At 43.6% G+C, this 13,430-nt stretch overlaps 1 protein-coding gene across 5 annotated transcripts in view; it reads left to right on the plus strand.

Moving 5' to 3' along the window:
* LOC146867287 (tyrosine-protein kinase STYK1-like) overlaps positions 1-13,430 on the plus strand; it is a 340,395-nt gene that overhangs the window by 168,028 nt on the left and 158,937 nt on the right. For 3 of the 5 annotated variants that reach the window (XM_085604031.1, XM_085604025.1, XM_085604037.1), the window contains one exon: positions 5,252-5,377. In XM_085604031.1, the coding sequence (XP_085460157.1) occupies positions 5,326-5,377 (52 nt within the window). In that variant the 5' untranslated portion in view covers positions 5,252-5,325. The remainder of the gene's footprint in view (positions 1-5,251; positions 5,378-13,430) is intronic. The other 2 variants (XM_085604040.1, XM_085604035.1) reach the window with 1 other exon arrangement.

Genomic DNA, 13,430 nt, shown 5'->3' on the forward strand with positions numbered 1-13,430 from the left:
TAATAATGTCTAAAGTACATTCTCACTGATTTTGAAACCACTGTGGAAGCACTAGAGAAATGGGAGTTAACAATCCCAAAAGTTATAAGTAATTGTCCTAAAGCATTCCTAAAAGCAAGAAAGATGACAGGACCAACTGGAAGACATAAAGGTACCAACAGGTTCCAGAAGACACATTCAGCTTGCAGATGAATATGCCATATAGCAGGTCGGCTCTAGAGTACATTAAGAGTGTAATTCCCAAGACCTCAGGTAGAGCTGGGAGTCAGCAATTTTCTGTATGCCATCGACTGACCCACAGTTGTAGTAGGCTCTCACAAGCTATAGTCAACATAGTGGATGCAATGTACAAGATTGTGATTAAGCGATCTCCTGGTAAAACAGGAAAGGACCTTTGAATCAATAGTAGTTTATTCTTGACTGATAGATCAGGACCGACAACTACACAGAGGCCTGTAAGACAAGAAAAAACTGTCTTGCAACAATAGAAACATTTCCTTCACCTTATCTCAACAGGCACTAACCCAGGGGTCAGACTGTGTAGTTATGAGCTTAGAATATTAACATGCATTAACTGGGGCATGGAAGATGCATGTGCGAAATTCCTCTAAAGTGACACAAAATTATGATAAATGCCAATTAGGTATTTGGCGCTATTTTTTAGTGCAAAATGTGTGGAAATGAGCCTTTTTAGGGGCCCACCGTACAGGGTTAACCCTTATCTGTCCACTGGTTCTTTAAACCAACAAAGTAGAGATTGGCACGGAAGCTGGAATATCAAAATAACAAGTTTATTAACCTCACATGAGGGAGACTGCGTCAATATGGTACCCTCAGGCCACTGTATGAGGCAGTCCCCAGAGTACAGAAATCATGGGTCTTTTATGCCCAGTTTATAGCTGAGTAAGCATGAAGACTCAAAAAGAGTACAAGTATACACATGAATAGCTATTACACATATAAGGACGAACAGAAAATACTTAGTCAACAAAGGAGGTGGAGTAACAGAGTTGCTGACATTAGTTAAAATAGCCTGACAGTTACCCTAAGAGCAGGTGCATTCTAGCAGCTACAGGCCTTTCTGAGCATGTGCAGTGCTCTGGCTCAATGCTGAAGGAGTTAACTGTAACTGATGACACAAGCAGAATACACGTGCAGGCAATAGTGAAGAGGGAGAAAGCACATGGTGAGCACATGGCTAGCTAAAATGCCTGCCACAAACAAAATTGGTGGACAGAACAAAAAATCTTTAGATAAGGCATACAAATAATCTTATACACCCACTCATTCTTCCATAGGCCTTTCCCTATATATATAAAACATATTTAAACTTTACAGAAACACACAGTCACTGGATGATGTCATCAGTGATGTCATTTGAGATGTCATCAGTGATGTCATCAGTGATGTCACTGACCATGTCATGAGTGATGTAATATGTGACGTCATCAGCAGTGCATTGCGGGGGCGCGAGTTATAGTTAGCTGAACTAACTATAACGGGGGAATTTCTAGGGTTTTGTACGAGGGAAATGTCCAGCTAACTATAACACCCCTGAAACCTATGGTTTTTTCAGTGAATTTCTAAGGTTTTTTAAATGCCAATTCCTAACTATAACGTGCATGAAACCTATGTTTTTTTCAGTGAATTTCAAAGGTTTTTTTAAATGCTAATTCCTATCTATAACTTATCTCTAAAGCGATGATGTTTAATGATTTTCATTGGATTTCTAAATTTTTCTATTTCAGTGTGTCAATTCCTTTAATTGTGTGTTTTTTATATAGTTTTTCCATAATTTTTTTCACTTACTTTTTCTAATAATTCTTTTAAAAATTAAAAAATATTATGTTTTTAATGTTTTTTTGTTTTAAAAAAATTGTAAATTTTTTAAAAATATTTTTTTTTAAATATTTTTTAAACTATATTTTCAATACATTATTTTTTTATATATATTTTTTGGGGGATTCGGACCTTTCTCGATCCCTGCGCGAGTTTTTTTTCCTTGGATCCGCGCCCCCAATGCGTTAGGAACCGCGCACCCTACGCGAGAGAAATCGTGCACCCAACGCGTTAGGATGCGCGACTCCTAATTTTACCGTAAAAAAATTTTTTACCCCATCACTAATTTTTATTATCCCCGGGGACCCCATCCCCCGGGGTTTATTAAAAAACTTTGCCCCAACGCCCCCACAGTCCCAGCCGGCTCCCCGCATCCTTCGGGAGCCGGCATTGCTTTTCCACATGGGGAGCTGCTGACATGCAGCTCCCCGTGTGGAAAAGCAATATCGTTTGGATTTTGAAAGAGAAAGCAGGTTTCCCTGCTCTCTCTTTCAAAATCCTAACGAAGTTTGCTATGGGAGGGCGGGAGACTCCCACCCTCTCATAACAAACAACAGTGTCCTGGGGGTGGGCACCCCAGGACACTGTAGGAGCTGGCCCTGGGGGGTGGCGGTCCCCAGGGCCCTCAAGGGCTCCAGGAGGGGGGCCACGCAGCCCCCCTCCCTCAAACAATAAAGCCCCGGGGGGTTGTGGTCCCCCCACCCTGTCTATTTTCTAGCCCTGGGGAGTAGCAGTCCCCGGGGCTGGGGGCCCCCCATTCATTTTTACAGATTTTGCCCCCCGGGGGCTAATTATTAACGAAGCGCGGATGCCCGCGCTTCGGGTGGTTTTTTTTTTCCTGCCGGATACGCGCACCCTGCGCGCATTTCGCCGTTTAAAAAAAAAAAAAAGGGGGCCCCAGGGGGTCCTTCTGGGACCCCCTAAGCAACACTAGAGGGTCAGAGTATTTCTACCCTGCCCTCTTTACATCTTTCACACACTTATTTCCCTTACTTACGTGTATGTTCATGCAATTTTTATCTGGTTTTCTACATTATATGAGGCTGTCAAGAGAGCTAAAGCTTCTTGACAGCCAGACATAGAAAGGCCAGTAATTGATCACAAATTGTAAAATCGGAGAATCCAGAGGCGCAGCGGCCTTCGGTGAAGGGGCATTCGTGCACAGCTATCATGGGAGTTTATTATTTGGATGAGAAATGCAAAAAATATATATAATTTCATCCTTGCATGTGTGACCTTGGTCGACTATATACAGTGGGCACGAGCACAGCCATGCCACTGTAAAAGGAAAGAAATGCAAAACTAACCAGCATGAGGGAAATGTAAAATTACAAAAAACTGGAACCGCAGGCATAGCAGAAAACCTAGATATAAGGGAAGTAACTTCTGTTATGCTAAGGAGAATGTGTGAACAAAGCAATGCAATAGAGATAGGGTTTAACAAGACCACAGCACAAGAAAAGAAGACTTGGTGTCTGAAGTGTGGCAAGAATCACTCTACAGTGATTGTTCGATAAACATCCGTGGTTTATTTACCGTTTTTCATTTACAGTGATTATAGGATGGATATATACATTAGCCTATAAGTGCTTTATTCATAATTCATAAACGTTTTAGCTAATTATCATCTTGTCACTGTACTGTTTCATTTATACTAATCTTGAATGTAGATATAAAAGACAGACTTCTCATGCTGGAAAATGCAGCCTGCCATGCAACTCTTCACTGATCCGTTTGCTTTGAACAAAATACAACATCTATAACCTAGCACAGCACCTGTGTTTCAAATTTTGGTGTTTTATTTCTTATCTGTTGTATTGCCTGGACAACGTAAAGCATTTAGATTGAAAAACAAGAAACTGCAATGCAATTATAATTTAATTCTTCGAATGACCATGCCTTCAAAAAACTTTGGCGATAGTGTCCCCATGTAGTGAAAAACGAAAACCATACAGCTGTAGAAGTAGACATGGACACACATCGTTTCAGCATCACTTACTGGCATCTCTGTACGCCTCACTATGAACATTCTCATGACACAGGCCAAATCCTTGCCAAAGAATGTTGAGAAAACTTTAAAAATATTAAATAAAGCAAAGACAGTCCCTGCACTGAAATTGACTCTTTTCTGTGTGGATAACGACATTGTGCTTGGGCCGCATGCCATCACTCATTCAGAAGGAAGCTAAAAACTGAAGACTGCTGACCCATTGCCCCATGCTGTTTGCTGATGTGTGGAAGCAAAATGTGAATGACAGTTGAACAGACTAATGGATGAAGAGGGCTGATAGAAACCCCCAGTATATATGTATGTATTTTCAATGATTTTTAGGCTAAACAAAATGTGGCGAACACCAGACCTACACAGCACTTCTCTAGCTGCACCTTTTCTTATTCAGTCTAGCTTTAATCCCCTTGTTTGCTCTTTCCTGTCACTAACTACTTACCCAGGGCTTTAAGTGGGGTGAAAAAACTGGGGTGTCTCTCAGAGGGGCAGGGCCAATGTAATTAAGGGCGTGGCTTAAAAACACATAAGCTAAAAATCTGGGCTTAGCATAGTGTGCCGCCCAACTTGTATTTTGCTGTTTCTGTCATTGCATCCAGATATATGATACAACAAGTAACATCATACGTACAACAAGTCAGGACTATTGGCTTTTTCAATGATTGTTAGTTGCAGAAGATAAATAAGCAGTAACTATGGCTTGTATATAATATTGAAAAAGCTTCCAGTTACAGCCCTGGTGATGCCACGGCAATGTTGCTGCTCCTGAGTTTAAAAAAGAGAAGGGAGATCCAGAGAGAAAATGACTCTCTTTAAAGGATTTCCCTTCCCCTTCAACCCTCACCTGACATGACGTCATGCCATAACTTCTCCACTAGTAAGAAGTGAGCAGTGTGAGCACACACACATCGATGTGCCTGCTGTCACTGCAGTCCGGAAAAAAAACAGTCAGTCTGTGACGGGGCACAAAACAGAGCCCGATAGAGACCCTTCGAGGCCCCCTTTAAACTGCCGGTGCTCAGCACTGGTGATACCCAGCCCACTTAAAGCCCTGTGCTTACCACTAGTCCAATGCGGTAGTGTGTGACAAAGGGGAAAATAAAAGGAAAACAGAAGTGAAATGAAACAGTGTAAAATAAAAAATAACTAAGATACACAAATCAAAGTTTGTATGCTGCGTTAAAGATTAGCAATCTAGACAACATATTAATTAAATAGAAATCATATTAAAGCAGAAAAGAAACATGTTAAAAAAACGAAAAAACATAAAGGACAGAGGAGCAATAACTAAACAAATGGGCAAGCAATATGGTACTAGTTGCATTTCTCCATGGCATTCTCTCACAAACTGCACTTTACTTGGTTGCCAGCCTGTACCTAAAGGTCCCTTTCACTTTTTCTGTCCAGTCCAGGCTTCACTTGAATGCCCCTTGCTGCCTCTGCCCTGGGCAGAGTTCTAAGGCCCTGAGCGTCACTCATCGATGGGAACCCCTCAACCGCTCTGCAATGCTTCTTTCAAGGATTATCGATGCAGTAAGTTAATTCTCTTTCCTCTGTTCCTTAAATTGTAGTGGTTTCTGCCAGATCTCTGTTGATATTGGGTTCCAACTAATAATATTAATTTGAAATATAGGAGCATACATATCATCTGTTTTAGCAAAAAGTAATCAACAATAAAAGCCACCTGGCAAAGTCATCCAATAGGCAGGCTTAATTTCTACTAGGATATAGATGAGTACAGTTTATGGAAAAAGGGTACTATGCATGCGTGGGAAAAAGCCACAGATAAAGACATTAAAAGTATCTCCAAGCAATTAGATAGGAAGAGAAACATTAAAGAACCCCCAACTGCACACATAAACACACCTGCAAACAGACACCAATATCCAATCATGGTTGCCTCTCATCTAATTTGGGGATCAGGTCTGTTATGATTGAATCTATGTTTGTGTCCACCTGTTCAGAATCAGATCCCAACCTCTGGAGCTTTCAGCACACTTCCTTCTTTGCATTCATCAGCTCTGACTTCCAGGAGACCACTATCCTGGGAGGCTGTGCGGATTGCCATTTCATCACTGTTAGTTTCTTGGCATGCAAAAGGGAAACCTATAGTAGTTAGAGCTTTAGGCCTTGGGACGGGGCACCAAATCTAGGAGGCATGTTCCGGGGTAATACAGCTCACACCAATCTGTCGAAGCGGACATGATTCCAGTCACTTCTGACCAGAACTTGTGGGATCGGGAACAGACTCACATCTTGAGATAGAAATCAGCTTAGTTGCAGTTCTAAGTACAGTGCACATAATTGAAATGAAGGGGCTGAAACACTAATTTCTGCAGACTTTGGGGAAGGAAAGCACATCCTTAATCTAAAAGCCCTCTACCAGATCGCCTCCCCGGTTTTTCTCCAGTGTCTCCATGTCATGTCCAACAGATACCCAAATGACCCGATATAAGGATATTATAATTTTCCTGGTTCACCGAAGGAGTATGTAATGCCTGAAGTGTCCTGTTAGTTTCAGGCTCAATGGGTTACCAATCCGTGATCAATGGCAAAGCGATTGAGGGCTGTGTCAGAAAGTTCACTCTGGGATCTGGTATTCTTCTCTGTGTTTCGAGAACTTCCACAATGTACCTGAATAGTACAGGTGGGTGACCCAGGTCAAGTCTGCACCAGTCAAGAGTGCCATTCCTAGCCAGATCGTGAATCCAGTGGGACGCCACTGAGGAAACTCAGAGGAAGTTGTAAAATCAGGTCTTACTTACCTTTCCTCCTACTGTGTGAAGTCTGCTCTTCACCGGGAGACTGTGCGATGACAGCTGATGTTGTATGACACACGGTGGCACTGTGTGAGCTGGCAGGTCTGGCAACTGTGTAAGGAGCAGAGTCCGGCAGGCTAGATATAAGCACTTTGGCTTTCCCCGCATTTGTTCTGTATGTTTAAGCCAAAGTGCCATTGAGCATGGACACCACATAAATCCTCTGGTCACCCCTATGTTCAGAGACCCTAGAAATTAACTCCTGTGCTACCAATTGATACAAAGGGCCACCCTTGAGGAGGGAGATCAGTTAAAGCCAGGATGAGATCTCTCCTTGAAATGAGGTCTAGGCCACAGGTGCATCTGTCAGCGAATCGACTAAATATATATTTTTGATTCTTAAGCATTAACTTTTGTCTAAATCTGCTATTAGTTTCTTTCAACGAGCGATTATATTATTTTTCCATTAATACGGGTTATATATCACTGGATTAATTCTAGGTATTGTACATTGACTTGGCAAAATGTTCTGCTTTTGTGGCTCTCCACTTTTCTCTGCCTTGGAATTGCAGGCTCTGAAGTGTGCATGTGAGATTGGCTGACTGTAAACAGCCGACCAATCTCACATGCGAACTGGCAGGGGCTGAAGCAATAGTGCAATTGCACTAATCAGCCCTGTCCGATGCCCCCGCGCTGTAACAAAGCATGCCTGGGACACATTCATTAAATAGTAATTTTTACTATTTTATTAATGTGTGTGCCTGCTGCACTTGCAGCAGGCGGGGCGACCCTCCTCCGCCACTGCACATACACTCAATCAAAAGTTAAATAAAGGAAATTACAAAGTGTGTTATTTACTTTTAGCAAGGAAAAAAATATGCATTTTAACTAAGTATGCAAAAAATACAATGCAAACTCCTTCTTAATGCATTGTAGAGAATCATTTGGCCACTAAAAGGTGTACATTTACTATTCCCACACCCTCTAAACCATTTCATGGAAGGAGATGGATAATAAAGGTGTTATATTCACTATTCTCAGTCCAATTGAAAATATTTTAAGGAAGATGTTAGGCACTAAAGAAGTTACATACACTATTCCCACTCCAACTTAAACGTTTTTGGGGAAGGTGTTGGATACTAAAGGTGTTACATTTGCTATTCTCACTCCAATCTAAACCATTTTGGGAAAGATGTTGGATACTAAAGGTGTTACAGTTATGATACATACACCAAAAATGAATGTATATAAAAATTAGTTTGTCAATAACCAAAACATTATAAAAAACAAAACCTTAGCTAATAAATCATTCAAAACACATAAATATAACAACATATCATATTAAATAAATAAGTATAAGTTAAAAAAATATATCCATTAAATATTATATACACAATTCTATATACAATTAAAATAATATTATAAATAATCAATATAATAAATTGAAAACATTATTGAATATTAGATAAGTAATATAATATATATCCATTTAAACAAATATTACATATATTCATGTGTTACATGTATTCATATATTCATGGATTATTAATCAATTATAGGTTTATGAACTTTAGAATGACCTAATTTATAAAAAAAAAATACATTTGGGACATATTTAAAGACAAAATATCTTTATTTAATTTAAAAATAAAATTACATAAAAAATGATTAACCGTTTTTAAATATACATGTATTTTAATGCACAATAATTATATTTTCTAATTACCAAATAAACATATAAAAACCTATATCTATAGAATTCTATGAATATGTTACAAATTAAAATGTAATAATTATATATTTTCTACACAAACATGTTAAAGAATTATTTAAATACAACATGTTTTGTAAATTGAGGCAAATAATAAAACAGTGTGACTTATTCATAAAAATGGCAACAAATATTATATTAAATACAAATACATATTTACAAATGAAAACATTTTTTAGATTACAAAACAATGTGTAATTGGAATTAATTGAATTGTCTTTGTTAATGATCATGTGATTTATAAACTGATCTGTAAGGTTACATGCATAATGGTGACATTCCTGCCATTCCCACCTTAAGAGAGGAGATGGATGGTTAGAGCCAAAGTGGCCTTTGGTATTTAGGATCTGAGTGAAAGGAAAACTTAGTGGAGCTAATCTAGAGTCTGAAATGCCCTGATAGGCGAGAGTCACCACAGAGGACTATTTATCCCCACACATAAGACCACTAGTTCCTAGTATGGATGAGATTGATGTATGATTTTTTTACTTGAGTGTTCATTTTTAGTAAGAACTAGTTTGACTATTCCTAAGGGGCCCACGCAGGACTATATTCAAGACAATTATCTTTGCATGAACAGACATCACTCACCACCTGTTAGACCTGGCACCTTGGCATGAGTTTCCCTTCCACTTTTTGCTGATGTGCCTCATGTGTTTTGTTGGTGTTAGCTGCTCATAGCACTGTGCCACTGCTAATCAGTGCCACAGTGCAAGTGCTCCCTATGAAAAGTGCATACATTGATTGGTGTCCATGTTTGGCTTATTTGGTTTACTATCAGCCCCTAGTAAAGTGCACCAGGAGTGCCAGGGCTTGTAAATGCAAATGCTGCTGGTGGGCTTGCAGCACTGGTTGTGCCACCCACAGAAGCGGCCTAGTAAAATGTGTCTAAGGTCTGCCACTGCAGAACCTGCGTGCAGTCTGGTACTGTCATGCTGACTGCGCAAGTGCACCTACTTGCCAGTCCCCAAACCTTCCCTTAACTACATATTAGTCACCCCTCTGGTAGGCCCATGGGCAGGGTGCGTTGTAGGTATAAGGTAGGACATGCCCTGATGTGTGTGGCATGTCCTAATAGTGAATTACAGCCATTCTCGTTTTTCACTATTGAAGGCTATCTGCTCTCCATAGGCCAGAATGGGCTGCTGGAATTACTCCACGCTGTAATCCCAGCGGACTCAGAGAGCATGGTAGAAAGTCAAGTTTAGTATGCCTGAACTCAGAATAATAAAATACTTCTTTTAGTAAAGTTTTTTTTAATATCCTGTGTTTGTAAATACTACTTTTAGAAAGTTAGTATTTACTTGCTTAGCCATTTCAGTCCGCCTCTGCTTTGTGTGTGTGTGCTGCCTAGTTTCAGTGAAGAGCAGGGCTTGGGAATTCCAGGAGACAGGCTGGCTGCCAGGTGATGGGTAGAGAGATTACACAAGGATGGGTGGGAGGAGTACACCTTGACTCTGAATAGACCTGTGCTCTGCCACCACAATGCTGGCTCCGCCCCCTGTGGAGCGGCTGATGTCTCTGCCCTGTGCACTGAAAGGAAAGAGCAGAGTCACCACAACAAAGTGCTCCAAAACCGGACTGAGCCAGGCACAGGCTCCCTGGCGACAAAGAACAAAAGAAACTGTGTATAAAAGAAGGAGGCCTGCTCCTAAGAAATCAGATCCTGTTTACGCCAAGAAGAAACTCTGCCTGAAGAGAAGGACCTGGGAAAGCTGCATGGAGGAGTACTGTCTCTAAGCCTGAGAGACTGGCCTGTGGTGGGTGCCTTGCTGCAAGAAGGAGAGTAAAAGACTGAGAGAGACTTTTAAATCAACTTGTGCTGTTTGAACAATCTTCAAGGGCTTGCTGGTGAACTTGCCCCCTGAACTGCGCCCCAGGAACAGTGGGCACTACCCCTCCCTGGGAGAAAGGAAGCTGCGACTGGTGATTTGGGAACGCTGACCCCAGAGAACTTGTGTGGCCTCATCTCGCCGAGCAACGTGACCTCTGCCCGCCTGTGCTGCTGTGAGCACCGTGACGGCCTGCCCTGCCTGAACAAAGTGAACAGCTGCCCCCTCGAGCCGGAGCTCGCAACGTGAAGAGAGACTGTCGGATTCCAAGCCCCGAGCCTCTGTGGCCCCGAGCCGTAGAGATCACCGTGAGGATCGACGACACGCAAGTTCGCCACGTCTGGATGATGCAGACAGAGCTGCGCTGCTGAAATCACCCCCGAGCTGCCCCTCCTTCCACCTCGAAGTGTGCCGTGGAGTCCTGAGGCGCCCCACCAAGCATCGCGGGCCTCTGACCAAGTGGGACTGCAACGCGACGCGGGACGCCCCTCTGACGACTGCCGAGGCCTCAGTGAACTCTCCCCCAAAGAATAAGGTACTGTGCTCTCCAAGCGCCCCTGTACGACGCGTACTCTCATTGGTACGGTCCGTACTGCGCTACCGTCCCGGTACGCAGCTCACGTGGGAAACGTGAGGCTTAGCGAGAGTCGTACCAAGCCCGGAAGGCGCGTACTTGCGACTGTACGGCCCGTACAGTTTAAATATCCATACGCTTGCTCACGCGGGAAGCGTGAGGCAAAGAAAGAATCGTACGTGTGGTGTACGACGCGTACCGACGCCGGTACGAAGCGTACAAACAGCGCTACGGTGCCCACGGACCCCAAGCATAGTGAAATTGCACCTCAAAATTGCCTTTTAAGAACTGTGGCCTCATGGAACATTGAATACAAGTAACTGGAACCCTCTTTAAAAGTGAAACACTGTATTTTGAAGCCTGCTTGAAGAGTCTATCTATAAAGAGCTTTATTTTTGATAAATACAGTCTTGTGTCTCTGTGTGGTGGGTTAGTGGTTATTGTGGGACGCCCTAAATGCTTAACCTTATGCCCTCTGGAATCTAGCCTGACTGCTCGCGCCACGTTACCTAGAGGGTGAGCAGGGGTTATTTTTCACGAGTAATCCTTTGCCCTGACTTAGAGTAAAGGGTCCCTGCTTGTGGCAAGTGCAGACCTGCGCCAACCAGAGACCCCGGATTCTAACATTGGTGGCAGCGGTGAGGATTTACGGATTTGCATTTTTGGTGTCTGCGCAGTGATTACTAGCCATTGCACAGTGAGGACAGTCCAGTAGCTTAAGCCACAGAACTTTTTAATTTTGCTTGCCAAGAAAGAAGATGCCTTGTGTTTGGAGTCATGCCTGGCCCAAACAGCATTGAGAAATCGACCTCTGAAACCTCTGAAATAGTAGGAATGGAATGGGATGAGTCAAAACTGGACAGCTACACAAAAGTATAGCTCAAGCACTTCTGCAAGAAACTTAAGGTTCCACATGCAGGATGCAGGAACAAATCAGATCTCTACAAGGCGCTGAAAGCCTGGATGGAATCAAGGGGTGCAACTGAGGAAGTTGTACCATTGGAACCAGCGGAGAGCGTTCACAATTTTGGCAGAGGCCTGTCGCCAGAGGAGCTGGCAGACAGACAGGCCACAAGAGATCATGAAATGAAGTTGGCAGAGCTGAAATTAAATGGCCAATTGGAGCTAGAAACCAAGAAGATGGCTCTGGAAGAAAGAAAAATTCAGATGGAGCACGACATGAAAATGAGGGAGCTGGAGATAAAAGCCAAAAGTTTGGAAAACCCTCCCTCTGGTGGCAGCGCAACGCCGGTGCAGATAGAGTCAAGGGTGTACATGCCAAAAGATGTAGTTAAAGAATACTTTAAGAATGATGACATAGGGCAACGGTTCAAAGCCTATGAGGTAGCCATGCCTTCCCACCGGGTCCCTGAGAGAGATTGGGGAGTGGGGTTGTGGGGACGGTTCCTCAGTGAGGGGCGGGACACACTCTTAGATTTGCCGTCTGACATGTATAACTCTTACCCCCACATGAAGGAAGCTATAATGACCAGATATGGGCTAACTCCTGAATTATATAGACAGAGGTTCAGGGAGTGTACCAAGATCGCGGGGAGTATGTATGTGTAGTATGTAACCTTTTTCTGCAGAGCACTGGATGGCTGGGTGAAGGGTAGCAAAGTGAATGATTACCAAGGTCTCTTTGATTTAATTGCATGGGAGCACTTGTCCCTTAATTGTTTTCCTGAGCTACGCCAACACCTGATTGATGGCAAGCTGACTAACCCTAGGAAGCTTGCTGAAGAGGCGGACCGCTGGGTCAGCACCAGGGTCCACAAGGGTCAAGTGGGAGACTCCGCCAAGGGTGGGCAGGGTCCCCAGCAGAAGAGTGGGGGGGACAGGGGAAAACAGAAAGGGTTTCCAAAAGGCCCCCAAAGTAATACCCAAGGGAACCAGCAGAAAGGTTCTCAGCCTCCCCCACCCCCGAAGCAGACCGGGGCCCCCACAGTTAAACCTGTTCCCAAGGGGCCCCCACAATGTTATAAATGTGGTGAACTGGGTCACTTTGCCAGTGATCCCAAGTGTCGCCAGTATGTGAAACCAGCACCCACTGGTGCTTTCCCCAAGCAAGTGGCTACAGTAGCCTTTGGGGAGGAGATAGAAGTCCAAGGTGGGTGGGACCCCGTCCAGCTGACCCTAGTCTCATTGGGAGACAGTGAAATGGTCCCTGAAACCTACTTGCCCTCCAAAACTAAGAAATATGGGCAAGTGGTGACCGTCAATGGGAGGAAGGCAGAGGCTCTTCGAGACACAGGCGCCAGTGTGACTGCAGTGCGGCAGCACCTGGTATCTCAAGAGCAGGTTGTACCCCATGCCTATTGTTGGGTTGTCAATGCTGACAACACAGAGAGCCATTGTCCAATGGCTCAAGTTCCCTTTGAGTGGGAGGGGGTCTCTGGTACTCTGCAAGTCGCTGTGAGAACTGCCATGCCTGTAGACTGTCTCCTAGGAAATTCTTTGGAGAGCTCCCCTTGGGAAAAGGTGGAGAAGACAGCTCACCTGCGGATGGTGGGTTTACCTGACTGGGCGTGCGTGACCACCTGGTCAATGGCAGCCAGTAGGGGTGTTCAAGAGATCCTGGAGCCTGAGGGAGAGGCCCAGGAACCGGCCTTAGGGAGAGGGCGCAGGAGGCGCGAGAAACCGGCCCCAA

The sequence above is a fragment of the Triturus cristatus genome, chromosome 1_2 (genome assembly GCF_964204655.1).
Source record: "Triturus cristatus chromosome 1_2, aTriCri1.1, whole genome shotgun sequence".
NCBI lineage: Eukaryota > Metazoa > Chordata > Amphibia > Caudata > Salamandridae > Triturus > Triturus cristatus.